Here is a 16,408-nt window from a genome sequence, read left to right on the forward strand (position 1 = left end):
TTCACCTTTCAGTAGTCCACACAGAGAACCATCTTCCTTCACTACAAGAACTATGGGGATACACCAAGCACTGTGCGACTCTTCTGTTACTCCCAGCTAAACATTTCAGTCAATTCCTTTTATGCAATTTGTCTCTTGTGCTCAGGTAACCTGTAGGTCTGTGAATTCAGAGTCATGCTAGGCAGTGTTTCAAAGTGATGCTCCATGAGATTCAGGTGAGATGATACTCACCTGGATAGTACAGCTCATCCATCTTATTAACCAGAGACGTTTAGTTACGTCTAAAAATAACCCACGATAGGTGAAATCCACAAAGTAGCCAACTTTATTTTTTACAATTATTAGAGATGTTTTAAGGCTGTAAAACCCCTCACTACACACTTTATACACTTTTCTCAGACAGGCATGAACATTTTCACACTTCTCTCGTTTAAACACTCTCAAAGTTCAAACCTTCGTAGAAAAATAAGCGCAGTATTAGTATTAAACGTTTCATTGACATTTTTGTGTTTGTTGGAAAAAGCTTACAAACATACAGTACAGCACTTTAGTCACACTGCTAGCGACTGAAGATTTAGGTAAATTTGACAAGCTGAATGCATTCTGTACTGTACAGGAGACACTGCAGGAGATTGATTGATAATGGTCTACAGCCAATCAGGATGCAGGACACAATGTGCTTAAAAAAAAAAAAAAAGCATGTAAAATTGCACAAAAGAAATCTGTGAAAGGTGAACCACATAGCGAGGGACCACTGTATTATTATTTCATATCATTATCACAACATACTAACTTTAATTACACAACACAGAGATTGACAGTTATCCAATATACAGCAAGTAAAGGAAAACATTTCCAAAAACAAACAAAACTTAAAGTTTTGGAACAGGTTAGACCAATCTCACATGTAATAAACTGGAAGACCTTGGCTTCCATGATATCATTTTCTCTCTAGAAAGAGTACGACTTCTGACTTGTGTGAGTTTTCATGTGGCGCAACAATGAACAACTAAAACCAAACATTTTCCCGCATGCTTTACAATGATATGGCTTCTCACCAGTGTGAACTCTCATGTGCTTCCTTACATCACTACTGTATGCAAACATTTTCCCACATGCTTTACAAGCATATGGCTTCTCTCCCGTGTGCGTTCTCATGTGGCTCGATAAAGAACTTGTACTTGCAAACATTTTCAAACAGGTTTTACAAGGAAATGGTTTCTCACCAGTGTGAACTCTCATGTGCTTCAGTAAATCACCACTCCATGCAAACATTTTGTTGCATGTTTTACAAGGATATGGTTTCTCACCAGTATGGATTCTATAATGTCTTTTGATTTCATAATTCTGCTTAAAGGCTTTTCCACAAACATCACATTTGAAAGCCCTTTTGCTTGTGTCAGAGTGATTCTCTGATGTAGGTGAATCATCTGCATTCTTGTGACTTTTTTTTCTATTTCTAGTTGATCCTGAATCTACAGTCTTGCTTCTTTCCTGAGACTGTCTTTCAGTTACATCAGAGCTGTGAGAGAGAAGTTGATCCCAGCTGACTGGGTCTGGTTTGCTGTGGTCACTTTCCTTATGAATAAAAGTCACCATAAAGGTATCCGTCTCCTCCTTCAGTCCCAGCTGCTCTCCCTCCTGACTGCTGCACAGTTCCTCCTCTTCCTCTTTAATCTTTGGAGGTTCTGGTTCCTCCTGCTCCACACTGGAGCTCCTCTCCTGGTTACAAAGCTGCTGCTCAGGGAGAACCTCCTCCTCCGAGGAGACGTGTTGCTGTGGGACGTCTAGAGGGACGAAAGGAGAAAACAAATACACTTGAGATTCTCTAAACTCAAGTCACTAATTTTAAGGGTGGAGAAAGCAAAACGATGCAATGGAGTATTAGGGACATATCAAAAAATATATATGTCATTGATCATTTTGAGAAAAAGTCAAAATGTGGAGATGTTTTAAGAAACTGCCGTTGCTGCTGTACTCTATAAAATGCCTTGTGCAGATGAGTCCTGTGAGACAACATCGATCCTCTTTACTCTACGAGGTTGTAACCATCGATGACCTCACATTTGTCCACGACTAGCTGTTTCATTTTGTGTAAATCTCCTTCATGTTTGTTTTTTTCCATCTGAGCATGCACAGCTTTCTGTACCATCTCTTCAGCCCTGACTTTATAAACTGAAAGCCAAATCATTCAAGTACGGCCTCACTAACTCAGAGAACAGTTTGTCTTGAAACAACTAATCTTCACATTGATTTTTTTCTCTAAATACAATTTTGATTTTTTGACCTATACGACCTATAAAGAACTGAAAGACAAAAGAAAGTGCCGTCAGATCACAAGCTGTCCCAGTGGCTTCAAGCGCACATTCAGGCCTGTGAGACTCATTTAGACACACTGAGCCATGGCTCTGTGCTATATGCACACATTTCTGCATCTCTGCCATTCAAACACACGTCATCCGCTATCCTTTTCAGGGTCGCGAGCCTATCATATAAACACACGTCATATATAGTTTATTTTACGTAATATTCAAATGTTGTCTTTCTCAAGCACTTTTCATTTTGTGTTTCCATAAGTCTTATTTAGTGCATTTATTACTAATAGAAAGAACGCACATTTTAAGACCAGACACGTTTGAAACCTTTTGTCCTCCACAGTGAAAAATGGCTGAAAATAAAAGCAGCTGCTAGTTTGATCAATTCTGCAGCTTTGCAGTCTCCAGTATCACTGAAATGCAGCCAGATGTTTGTTTTATGTTTCTTCACTTTTTCCCGACATGCTTGAATTTAAATCCGGCTCCCGTCTCTCTGTGTGCCTGCCTGTAGCACTACATATGCTGTCTTCAAAACGTCTGCCCCCCTTTATTCTTCCACATAATGGTATGGTCCCAGTGTGTCTTTCCATGTGATTGGCCACATGGTGTGCCCATCAAAATAAAGTCCCACCCCTGTCTGCATGGATTCTAAGCAGGCTAAAGATTCAGCTCCGACATATAGACGGGCGATTACAGTTTTGCTGAATTGCTAAAACACTAAATCCAATTGTAAAAATTATACTGCCAACTATGAAAACTCTTTCATTAAATCAATCCCACAGATGCCAAAATCTGAAACACTGTTCATCTGGTCAGGACACCATTTGCAAATCTGAATCTCCCATTTACCAAACTCTAAACTTTCAAACTCAAAACACATTTAGCAGTGTGGCGCACTTGTACCCAGAATGATGGACACAGGCAACAGAAGCGAAACACAACTAACACACAGTTTTCATCATTAACACACTACCACTCATAATTTAAAACACATGTTGCAACCAACAGCTTCATCCACAAAGATGTATTCACAAGGCCTAACCGTTGAGTCAAGCTCAAAGATTCTCTGTACACAACAAACTCATTTTAGTTCTGTAAATGAAATAGTCTGATATACTTGCATAGCACATGTTTACATCATACTATCTTATGCCACGTTATACCTCTAAGTAAAGATTGTGAAATCATTATGTAGTTTTAGGCTGCATTATTCTCCTGACTTAGAAGAAGGTGATAACTATTACATTTATTAAACTGATTTGTATTACATGAGACTGCTGCTTTATTGTGGATGAATTACATTGTTTATGATGCATTATACTGCTGATTCATAAGTAAAACTGTTTTCAGAGAATCATGGCGTTATTTGTCTGATTAGGAAGAACAGAACACACTGCACAGGAAGCCAAGGTCATAACTTAGGCTCACTGAGAGAGTAAGAATGTGGATGTTTAGGTTTTATGACTGTGGAAGGGGGGGCCAAAGCTCTAAGAATGCGAGAAACGGTCAGACACTTTGGCTACGTTCACACTGCAGGCGAAAGCGCATCAAATCCGACTTTTTTGACCCTATGCGACTCATATCCGATCATGGTGTGACAGTGTGAACGGCACAAATCCGATATTTTCAAATCCGATCTGGGTCACTTTCGTATGTGCTATTTACATTATTATGTAAATAACAAAATAACTTAAAGCAAAAATTGGGAAACATAAAGTCCGAAGTCTTTATATTAAGAGCCATCAGTCAAACATATTGTTTGGTCTGGGTCTAAACAGAGTGCGTTGTGTGTGACGTCTTCTTTTGCGCATGCGGTCGCTTTGAGCGTTCACACTAGAGCGCGTTTGCAGTCGCATTTTATTTGTAGTGTGAACAAGCAGACGGAAAAAAATTGGATTTGATCAAAAAATCGGAATTGAGCATCAAGACCTGCAGTGTGAACGTAGCCTTTGAGATCTGGCAGACGCCTTCCAGTCCACATCTCCCGTCTAGACGTTTTTTAATGCTCAAAGTGTTGTATGGAATAAAGAGATTGTTGATTGAGCATTTATACACCAGGTGTTGTTCTTCCTTCAGCCCAAAGAATTGGGAGATTTAACAATACTTATAACTAAATGGTATTTTGCTTAGAATTGAAAGATGGCCAAATGAGGGTGGAAGAACACGCATGTGCTCACAACACCAGTCGGGCTGGGCGAAATGATTATTTTCCCTAATCGATGAATCTAGCGATTAATTTTACAATCCGATTCTATTTTAATTTTATTCGATTATAAGCACTTTAACAATGTTGTAATAGTGTCCACTATGCTTAGCAGGTGGTGCATTATCCTCGTTAACATTTTTCCTGCGGCCAATTCGCTGTCTCACATTTTTGTCTTTCGCAGATTCCCATAATCAGCCTGCGCGCATTCCGACTCATTTTGCCAGCATGGGCCACAAATAAAAACCAACTAAACAGCAGCTTAAATGAGTTTTGCATTTACGGAGGTTGAGTGTTTTTCTCTGTGTCTATGAGTGAGTGTATGCCTACGAGGGGGGTGTCTGGATGAATTAAAGAGTAAAAAGCAGTGTTGGTAAAAAAGTTGAAAACATACGGTGGTTTGTCCTTTGCAGAAGCTGCTCCTGGATGCTGTCGTTTGAGGTGCTGGTGCATAGCCGTCGTGCTTTTATGATAGGCCATTTCCACCTTACAAAGTCGGCAAATGACTGAAACACTTCCTTTTCTGTTAAAATATCCCCATACTGTAGAATTGCGAATTCGGGTGGATTGATTTAAGTCGACTGCGGCTGCCTCAATCATGTTGCTGCTACTCGCTGCCGCCATGTCTGTTTTGAAAGTGACGACGCATCGACGCACGTTTTTTTTTTTTTTTTTTTTTTAACATCGACGTAATCGATTACGTCGACACATCGTCCCAGCCCTAAACACCAGGAGACACTTATTGTGGATATGGTCCGTCAAAATAATGCAATTTGACTGCATGAAATGCAGCAAGGGAATATAGAAGACAACATACATGTTGAATCTAGCAAAAAGGAGAAGAAAAGGTTGCAATGTCATAGGTCAATGTGCCACTATTGAACTGCATGGCCAGCGTGGTGGAAATGTAACTGTGCTGCCATCAGCAGCTGTGGGTTTCTCCACAGTCATGTTACTGTTGGGCTGTACAACAACGAACTTATAGCAACATTCCTGGATGGTCTACAGGATGCTTTGCTTGAGTAGAGAGACCGCGAGCAGGCAGAGCATCCCATATCATTTGGGACAATGTGAGCTTTCACTGTGGTTCAAAATTATGCAACTGGTTTCACAATGAGCAGCATTTTATCAATGTGTTTCTTCCACCATACTCTCCCTTTTGAACCCTATTGAGGTGTTTTTCTCAGCACGGAGATGGAAAGTATACGACCGAAACCCTTACACACAGGAAAATCTACTTCAAGCAAAGAATGGAGCATGTGGTGAGATGGGACTGGAATCTTCTCAGGGCTGGATCTGGAATCTCGTTGCCTTGCAAGGGAGACCATAACATATGATGTGGATGAAGTCCTGTGGCCTGACCCAGCACAGAGGTGTGATGCTGAGGCAGATTAAGTTACCTGAATATGCTGTAAAAATATATAATTTTTTAATGTATATATATATATATATATATATATATATATATATTTTTTTTTTTTTTTACGGCAGTTTTCTTTTTGTCAAAATGTGAGAATAAATGAATGAACAGATAAATATTATTTTCCAGCTCTCTCACAGTGTTCTGTATTTATTTCTGTAGTGTGTAATCGTTGCTAAGTCGTGTTTGCACACTGGCTGGTTTTGTGTGGTTTTTGACAGTAGTGCTTGATTTTGACAAAAGTTAAAATAGTTTTGGGTCAAATGTTTGGTTTTGCAAGACAAGTCGAAGATTTTGTGTGTGTAGCTTGAATTTTGGAGTTTGTGTTTAGTGTTTTGAGACAAAGAGATGAGATTTAAGGAAATGTGTTTTAGCAATTCAGAAAAACCGTAATAACTCACATAAGAAATTATCACGGGGGCTGGATATTAGGGCTGCTCGATTATGGCAAAAATGATAATCACGATTATTTTCACTGAAATTGAGATCTCGATTATTTGACGATATTTATTTAACCCTTAAGACCTACTATAGAACCAAGTCTGCCAGAGCTTATATTATATTTTTTACATGTTGTAGTGCCATTGGTGGGAGCATTTCAAGTTGCTATACAACTGTTATAGCTCATATTTTAATAATATGTATGCATTAAGTCCATAGTAACTACATTAATTGCAAAAAAGTGCAATAAACTACAAAAAAAATTGAAAATCGTTTTTGGTTTTTTTTACATATATTTCTACTTTGAGAAATTTAAGAGGCTTATCCCTCAAAACTTTAAATACAAAAAAGTTGCAAAAAATAGTTTACAACAACAGGAAATTTATTTTGAGTGTCTTCATAGTTTTATTTTGGAGATACATTAATTTTTATATACTGCAGGAAAAACGAAAAAACAATCCTATGATGCAAATTTGCAAAGAAAACAGCAGGTGCATCAAAATAAATTTCCGCGAAAATGACGTCACTTTCGGGCAGGAAATGGCGGACATGTGACAGTTCGCGCTGACGTCTGTTTCACTGTGGGAAGTGTTACGAACAGCTGATCGGATCGGCAAAGCGTGTTTCTGGAATATTATGTTTTTGTTCCTGCAAGAGCTTTTTATGCAGTTTTTGCAAAGCTTTATGTGGAAGGAAACCGTGACTGAGGACAAGCTGATGGCATAAGATGCAAGTACAACTCCTCTGGTTTATTGCGCTAGCTTACACGGTTCTGGTTCTACAGGGATTTAAAAATAGTTACACAAAACGGAGCGTGCTGCTCTGACCGGTTTTAAAGGGTTAACAATGACTTTAAAAAATAATATAAAATAGTGTGCAACACCACTGAAGTTTTTTTTACCTCTCTTTTCCAAATAACTTCTGCTTAGCTTTCCGAGCTTCCCTCGGGTCCTCTTAATCAGCGGTCTCCAACCTTTTTTGCGCCACGGACCGGTTTATGCCCGGCAATATTTTCACGGACCGGCCTTTAAGGTGTCGCGGATAAATGAGGGAGGGGCTAATAATCGGCTCAGTCATTTTTAATGATCGTTGAAAGCCCAGATCGTAATCGTGATTAAAATTCGATTAATTGAGCAGCCCTACTGGATATAGCTGTATTCTAGGCCGAATGTGGCCCGCGGGCTATAAGTTTGACGCCCCGGATTTAACACATTCACACAGGTTCATTATTTCCTGCATTTTCACAGACATTTCACTTTTATTAGTTACAGGTTCAGCTGAGAGAATTTGATTGCTGTTTACACACGGCTGAGAAAATGGAGTTAAACTTGTTCTCTGCTTCAGTAAAACCATTAAAGCATCACTGAGGAGCAACGCGAGGGCTCGACTCTAAACACTCAATGTGAGAACTGATGAAGAGTTGGGATCTGAAAAACTGGATTATAGGTGGCAGACAGTTGGTGTTGTAAGCCACCGCCTCCAGTTCTGAGATCCTTCCCAGATGCCTTAACGCCCACTCACATCCTGGCCACTTAAAGAAATCCAGACACTTTTCTTTCCAAGCTCCTTAGACTACGATGACCTGGAGGACTGAGAACCTTCACAGACCTTTGTAATGAATAGTTTTCATATTTTGTTGTTGTTTATATGAGCTGTGTGAAACAACAGGGTTATAACTGTCTGTGGTGAATAAAGATGTATTTTATAGTCCACCCTCTGCACATTGCAATTTGAATTTGAGTTGAAGTGAGTTCACCCATCAGAGCGAAACTCGCCTGTCCTCTGTTTGCTCTTTGTTAGCTCACATCTCCAAAAAGTCCTCACAATCAGAAACGTCCCGCAGAGCTGTGATCAGGATCCTCCCTCAGAGGGACACTCACCTGTCCTGTGCAGCTTGATTTGGGGTTTCCAGGTGATATCCAGCAGTCTGCGCTGACGGTCGATCTCTTCCTCGTACTGGACGATCGTTTTTTCAAACTCCAAGAATATTTGTTCAGCAGCAGCAGTTAGTCGCTCGTTGATGAACTCTCTCAGATACTGAGCTGAAGGCATCGTTGCTGCCGCAGCTCACACACTCAGCTCACACAACAACACTCGGCTCGGTCACATAGGAACAAAGCTAATGCTACTTCCGCATTTGTGCAGTTCACTTCCGTCTACTGTTGCACAAGGGAAGTTCCGCCAAAACAGGACATTTTACTCGTTGTTCCGCCTTTAAAAAAGTTCTTATCATTGAGGTTTTAGTTGGGATATTTTTTCTGGATTTCTTAATAACAAAAATACATCCGAAAAGATTCTAAACATGAAACAGTGACGAAAAAGATCGTTCATGAATAAAACACTGTGAATTTCATCTTGCAAACTGTCTCATGATATTCAACTCATGTCTCATCTAATCGTGGATGGAAATCAGTTTTTGTGTTAGTGTGGGCGTACACGAGCAGCGTAAAATAGAAAAAGGGTTTATTCATGTATTTGCTAACAGAAAGAGTGATCAATCCTACTGAATCCAGCCTGTCAGTAATGTTTAATACTTAACATCACTGTATATTTTACTGTTTCACTCACTTCGATGTTGGAGGTTCAAAATCATCCACAGGCCCCGCCCACATACGTCCAGCTCAACCAATGAGATGATTTCTGTCTGGAGAGCAAAAAGTTTTTGTTTTCATCTCACTTCATAGGTGAACTTTTGTCTCTTTCTCAGAACGCAACATTTCTTTCTCTGCTCTGAAATCTCTGCTAGAAATGAATCATTGGTCTGGAGGATTGTAGATTTTTACTTCTGTCCTACTTTTCCTCATTTCCACTGTCTTCTCCTCTCAGCCTCATGGACAATGTTAGTCTGATGGCTTCATTTTCTCTACTTTTTCCAGGACTAACAGCTGGAGACTCAATCACTCCTCAACGAGATAAAGTCACTGCAACAGAAGGAGAATCTGTCAAACTCACATGTAGCTATGAGACAACTTCAAGTTATCCTCTACTTCACTGGTACAGACATCATTCTGACCTTCAGGCTCCTCAGTTTATACTCTGGAAAGGAGGGAGACAGCAGACAGGTGAATATATTCCTGATAAACGTTATAAATCAGAAACATCACCTACAACAACTAATCTGACCATAACAGCCCTAACCCTGGCAGACACAGCTCTCTACTACTGTGCTCTACAAACACAGTGATACAAAGTGTAGAAGAGGCTGTACAAAAACCTGAACACAGATATCTGACTACTCTTCAAAGAGGAGGGAAGTGGTATTCAAAGCACAGCTTCATATCAGATGGATTCTGCTAATTCCTGTTTTATCAGAGTCACTGTGGTTACAGCTGCTAATGAAACACTGTGGGAGGATTCACATGAGCAGCAAATCCACATCAACCACAAATCAACTGCAGGAACGTTCAAGGACAAAGACATTAGGGAATACAGTCAAACAGCAAAAGCTATATTTGATAAACAAATGTATCAGATTTAGCATATTTAAAATGTGCCTAATTTTGTGCTTAATGGTGTGCAAATCTTAATCAGAAAGAAAGTTATTGGAGTAAAATCAGAGTCAGATAAGCAGTGGCTGCAAAAGTTGAAGCTTTTGTGGAAACTCCTTCAGAAGCAGCAAATCATTTTGCTGCCGTCCTTTCATAATTGTTATTCCGTGTCTGAGATGTTAAAATGATACCACAGTCAATATCTGGCCTTCATCAACTTGTTGGGGTGAGATGTTTAAGCTTGTGTTTGTCAGTTTAATTCATTGTTATCTATATCTATATTATATATATCTATATATCTTTGTCTAAATCTATGCAGTATTCCCTCCATTATTGTGGAGGTTAAGTTCTGGGAACCCCAACAATAGGTTAAAATCCAAAAAGAAGAATCGACATGTTTATTCTGATATTTTTATATATTTTCAGCCATAAAAACCTTCCCCTCTTATAAACCCGTTCTTCTCTTTTAAACACACTTTGAGACGCATCCTTACATACTGAGTGAAAAGTTATCGTCTGAGTCCACCTGAGACAACCAATGCAACAAGTTGGTGAGGGGAGGAAGACACAATAAAGAAATGCTGTTGAAGAGAGCCGGAGAATAATAATAACTAATGATTAAAATGGAGACAGTTATCTAAACTCATAGTGAGTGAAGCAGCCCAGACCTGCTTAAAAGCTGAACAGTTTTAAGCAGCTCATAACTGTAGAGAGGGATGCTGGATGAGATGACGTCACAGCTCTGCTAGGTCCAAACCTCGTCCATGATTAGCATCTGCACAACAACTTCATGGCATAAATAGATGTGTTTTATTGACATATTGTCTGATGCTGAAATTTATTGGGATCTATTTCCATTGTTTACCTGACAACATCATACTTTATATTCTACCACAGCTGTTTTTTTTAATATATTAAATATTTCTGAAGAAGCTCAGCTCGAAGGTGACATAATCTGGGAATACTTTTTGGCCCAAAGTGGAAGACAAATGGGGGGGGGGGGGGGGGGGGGGGAGAGATCCCTGTATTTTTAACTCCAGTGACCCTCCCACCTCACAGGATTTCAAGTTTGCAAACCACAGGAGGAGGAGTGACTGAGAGCAGAGAGGAGGAGCAGAGATTCAGGGAGGAGCTGAGCTGTTACTGAACTATAGAAGAGAGAAAAACCTCCACATTCAACAGAGTTCAACACAAAACAAACTTTATGTTCCTCAACATGCTGTCATTACATCACTGTGTGTTTCCTCTGATTCTTCTCACTCTCACAGGTCTGCTCACCTACACAGGAAACTATGTTCAACTCAAATGATTCATTAACGTCCCCACATTTAATACTGTCATCTCATCTTTCAGGTGTGGGCTGTGAAGACCTCACTCCATCCAAAGATGAAGAGTCCAGTGTAGAAGGCAGCACAGTTACTCTGACCTACACTTACTCTAAAGGTGCTGCTAATTATTTCTTCTGGTATCGACAACATCCAGGAAAAGCACCTGAGCTCCTGATCTCACACTCACCTTCAGGATCAGTAGGAGAAGAAAAAACTCCTGGACTGAAGATTCAAGTGGAGGGAGAAGAAATCAAGATGAGCATCTCCTCTGCTGCAGTGTCTGACTCTGCTGTGTACTACTGTGCTGTGAGGCCCACAGTGACAGGAAACAGCAAAACTCTGTACAAAAACCTTTGGAGCAAAGACAACAGAATACTCCACAACATCCACTAGAGGGAGCCACACACCTTTGTTAGAATACAGAATCATAACACAGCTGTGATGAAGAGCTTCAGGGGAAGTGAATGAGATGTGAGCCTCCTCCTCCTCCTGACTGCAGAAACCTGTCTGACTCCAGCTGTGAACATCAGACCAATCACAGCAAACTCGCAGTAAATTGATGTGGATTTCATCCTGACATATACACCTGTATACACTAGAGACGTAATCGTAGTTACTTGGATAAATTGTGTGTAATGATATATACTCATATATATATGCTTGCTCCCAATGAAGTGTTTATATGGGGGAGTGACTGCATGAAGCATTTAACCTGCATGTTCAAATCACATGACCCATATATTAAGGGTAAATATATCTACCATTTATTAGTGAAGAACTAAGATAAGATAGAACTTTATTAATCCCTCGGGTGGGTTCCTCTGGGAAATTTGGTTTCCAAAAGCACAGCACCGACAGAAGTTACAGAGTTACAGAATATTATATATATACACATATATAAATACAGAGACAAATATAAATAAAATATACAAAGGGGATAAATAGAATAAATAGGAATAAAAATAAAAAATAAAAATAAAAATACAAGTGAATTGCAAATTTCGAGTATGGAGTCTATTGCACTGTTGACTTTTAACAAAGGTATTGTACAGTGAGGTGAAGAGGCACTACAGCTTAGTTGTTCCCCCCTCCTTTGTCCTCCTGTTTCCCCTCCCTCTCCCCTCCAGAGAGGAGTTAAACAGTCTGATGGCGTGTGGGACAAAGGAGTTTTTAAGTCTGTTAGTTCTTGTCTTTGGGAGAAGCAACCTGTCACTGAACAGACTCTTCTGGTTGTTAATGGCCGTGTGCAGAGGATGCCCAGCATTGTTCATAATGTCCATCAGTTTCTTTAATGTCCTTTTCTCTGCCACTGTCACCAGAGTGTCCAGCTTCATGCCGACCACAGAGCCAGCCTTCCTGATCAGTTTCTCCAGCCTGGATGAGTCCCTCTTTGCTGTGCTGCTCCCCCAGCACACCACAGCATAGAAAAGTACTCCAGCAACCACCGACTGGTAAAACATCCTCAGGAGCTTCCTGCAGATGTTAAAAGACCTCAGCCTCCTGAGGAAGTACAGTCGGCTTTGGGCTTTTTTATACAGGTGCTCTGTGTTGCATGACCAGTCCAGTTTATTGTCCACCCACAGCCCGAGGTACTTGTACTTGTTGACCACCTCCACCTCCTCCCCCTCTATCTGAACCGGCAGTGGACCTTCTCTGGACCTCCCGAAGTCCACAACCAGTTCCTTAGTCTTTGAGGTGTTGAGTTGCAGGTGGTTTGTGTGACTCCATGCGACAAAGTTCCTCACCAGACTTCTGTACTCCTCTTCCTGATCATCCCAGATACACCCCATGATGGCTGTGTCGTCTGCAAACTTCTGAATATGGCATAATTCAGAGTTGTAGCAGAAGTCAGAGGTGTACAGGGTGAAGAGAAGAGGGGACAGCACAGTTCCCTGTGGTGCTCCTGTGCTGCTGACCACTGTGTCAGACGTGATGTCCTTCAGCCTGACGTACTGTGGTCTGTCGGTGAGGTAGTCGGAGATCCAAGCCACCAGGCAGGGGTCCACCTCCATCCTGTTCAGTTTTTCCTGAAGCATACAGGGCCGGATGGTGTTAAAGGCACTGGAAAAGTCAAGAAAATGGATCCTGACCGTGCCTTTTCCCCCATCCAGGTGTGAGTGGGCTCTGTGCAGGAGGTACAGGATGGCATCCTCCACTCTGACATCTGCCTTGTATGCAAACTGTAGTGGGTCCTGGGCATGTTGTACCTGTGGTCGGAGGAGGTCGAGGAAGAGCCGCTCTAGAGTCTTCATAAGAATTTGTGCCATTTGTTATATGAACACATGTTGATCAATACTGTTTGAAAATGTAACCATGAGGATCAGTAAGAAACCTTTGATAGTGTTATGGTCCAACAAAACTGTTGAATAGATTAACTGATTAACTGCCTTTCTGTAGACATTCAGACTCACTTTGGCCATGAAACTGCCAAAATCAAAAAAACTATTTGTATTGTTTAAACTTACCTTACCTACCTGTCTTCCAGAAACAAAAGGAGGAAACGTAGTTTTACTTCCTGCTTTATAGCTTCTGGGTTCATCTGAGGTCACAGGATGAGACCAAGTGCAGAAGGGGAAGAATTTGTGTAATTTAATCAAGTTGATTTTAGAGGGTTTATGGAGAAATAGATTTATTGTTGTAATATGCATTGATTACACCAGTAAAGAGTAGCAGTACAGGTTTGAATATGATGTTCATCTACTGAGTGAAATAGTCCAGAGAAGAAATAGTTTGGTTAAGTGGACGGTTTAAGCAGAAAACTCGGGCGTTTGAGGAGAAAGGACCAGGTCAGTGTAGCTGTGTGCACTTTGACCTTAATATTCTGTTGAGTTAAGTTTATTTGAACTGAGTTAATTATGGAGTTGAGTTTCTTATTTGTTTATGTAAATATTGTTTGGGTCACAAAATGGTGAATAAATCAGTTGCTACACTGGACAACATCAGTCTCCTGCACTTCTTTGGCCGCGTGAGTCAAGTCCTCCCACATGGTGCCATATAAATTATACTGAATATAGTGTTTTCTACCAAGCATTCATACTACAACGGAGGCATCAGGGAGCAACCTGGGGTTAGTATCATACTCAGGAATATTTGGCATTCAAACTGGAGCAGCCAGGAACTGAACCACCAACCTTCCACAAACCTGTGAATCACCTCCCCGCCTGAGCTGACGTTCTCAGATAAAATGTTGATGTCACCTCTGCAGGTCGCAGACAAGTGGCTGCCAGAAATAGAGAAGTTTTACTATTTGGGGTCTTGTGAGGGGAAAACAACTTCTAAAAGAAGAAAACTCATCTACCAGATCTTCTGAAGGTGATTTCATCAAAGACAAGATCTCCACTGAAAGCAGCAGAAAGACGTGCTGAGTGTGAAGCTGTCAGCAGGGGGAATAACACAGGGCTGTGAATGAGTCCTGTCACTGTGATCAGGCTCCTCCTTCTAATCCACCAACTTAGTGTTGATGAAGACTAAACAGAGAGATCACAGCTTCTTTATACTTGCTGTAGCTCACAGTTACTCTACACTGCAGATATGACGCCTCTGTTCATCTCAGTGCTGCTGGCTGCTATGTGCCTCGGTATGAACACAACTCTGTTTCTTTGATATCAACATTGACGTGATTCTTTAACAGCACACTGATACTGTTTGTTGGTGTTTTACAGAATGCAGAGCACAAAAAGACAACGTGCTGCAAGCAAAAGGAGAAGAGACTGCTGCTGCAGGAGGCACAGTGACACTTGGCTGTCTCTATAACGTCAGCATTACAACAAATCATTATCTCTTCTGGTACAAACAGGATGGAAACAACAGCCCCAAATTCATCCTGAGTCGCTTTAAAGTTGGTGAGGGGAAAAACGAGGCTGGAGACAGATTTTCATCCACACTGGATTCCAGCATCAGATCAGTTCCTCTGAAGATCCAGAAGCTTCAGCTGTCTGACTCTGCTGTGTACTACTGTGCTCTGCAGCCCACAGTGACAGGAAACAGCAAAACTCTGTACAAAAACCTTTGGAGCAAAGACAACAGAATACTCCACAACATCCACTAGAGGGAGCCACACACTGTTAAACCTCTGATTCTTGTGTCATTGGACTGATGACAAAGACAACAGAGAAATGAAGCAGTAAAGATCAGAGACAGAGACAGAGCTGCTGTGGAAGCAGAAAACTATTTGATTGGCTGAGCTATTAAACTGGCCCCGCCCACTGAAGTTGAGCTCATCCAATGACATTATTTGTTGGTCATTGTGCTGCAGTGGAAGAACATTGTTCATGTGCTGTCTGTCTGGCTTTAATAACTCCAAAGACATGTTGCTGCACCTCTTTTTGCTTCTATCTCACATTATAGGTGAGTTTAAGAACAGGGATTAAAGTTTAGTTGAAGCTGCTGCATTAAGCAGATATACAGACTGCATTTCACTACTTTTCTTCTTTCTTTTTCCAGGACTAACAGCTGGAGACTCAATCACTCCTCAACAACCTGAAGTCACTAAAACAGAAGGAAAATCTGTCACACTCACATGTGACTATGAGACAAGTGTTAGTGATCCTTGGCTTTATTGGTACAGACATCATTCTGACCTTCAGGCTGCTCAGTTTATATTGTGGAAAGGAGCAAGATCATGGAGTGGTGTTCAGTATATTCCTGATAAATGATATGAATCAGAAACATCTTCTACAACAACTAATCTGAGCATAGCAGCCCTAACCCTGGCAGACACAGCTCTCTACTACTGTGCTCTACAAACACAGTGATACAAAGTGTAGAAGAGGCTGTACAAAAACCTGAACACAGATATCTGACTACTCTTCAAAGAGGAGGGAAGTGGTATTCAAAGCACAGCTTCATATCAGATGGATTCTGCTAATTCCTGTTTTATCAGAGTCACTGTGGTTACAGCTGCTAATGAAACACTGTGGGAGGATTCACATGAGCAGCAAATCCACATCAACCACAAACCAACTGCAGGAACGTTCAGACACAATAAAAACTGTCAAACATCAAAAGCTGCTCATTTACACTATTTTATATTTAGTGGATGAGGACATGCAGAAATGCAGCAGAAGCAAAATAAACAGAGTAACAGAGGTTTATCTCTTTAAGGTAAAATCTCTCACATGAAGCTAAAAGTCCAACCAGGAAGACCATCTCATGCTTGTTCCATTTATTCTCTTTGAACTCATCACATCAGATGATGATGCTCTCCTTCATCA

The 16,408-nt window shown here is 40.8% G+C and overlaps 2 protein-coding genes and 1 gene segment (V, D, J or C); 1 reads left to right on the plus strand and 2 right to left on the minus strand.

The window, feature by feature from the left end:
* Positions 1-8,527, minus strand: part of LOC146612731 (uncharacterized) — a 28,511-nt gene extending 19,984 nt beyond the window's left edge. The window contains exon 1 of the mRNA XM_085377495.1: positions 8,472-8,527. The gene's annotated coding sequence lies outside the window, so the exon portion shown is untranslated. The remainder of the gene's footprint in view (positions 1-8,471) is intronic.
* On the minus strand, positions 952-8,499 carry LOC146612732 (uncharacterized). Its single transcript, XM_085377603.1, has 2 exons — positions 8,260-8,499; positions 952-1,787 (listed from the first exon to the last, which is right to left on the minus strand). Exons 1-2 carry the CDS (start codon positions 8,429-8,431, stop codon positions 952-954), a joined length of 1,008 nt encoding a protein of 335 aa, XP_085233729.1. The 5' UTR covers positions 8,432-8,499.
* Positions 8,528-11,083: 2,556 nt separating the features above from the next.
* LOC146612733 (T cell receptor alpha variable 13-1-like) lies at positions 11,084-14,505 on the plus strand. The segment is given in 3 exon segments: positions 11,084-11,135; positions 11,221-11,501; positions 14,401-14,505. Coding segments are annotated over 3 exon segments (438 nt in total).
* The last annotated feature ends 1,903 nt before the right edge of the window (positions 14,506-16,408 follow it).

Source organism: Diplotaxodon limnothrissa, linkage group LG18 (assembly GCF_057381915.1).
Source record: "Diplotaxodon limnothrissa isolate DT_005_m linkage group LG18, D_limnothrissa_male_GT1.1, whole genome shotgun sequence".
In the NCBI taxonomy this organism is placed as follows: domain Eukaryota; kingdom Metazoa; phylum Chordata; class Actinopteri; order Cichliformes; family Cichlidae; genus Diplotaxodon; species Diplotaxodon limnothrissa.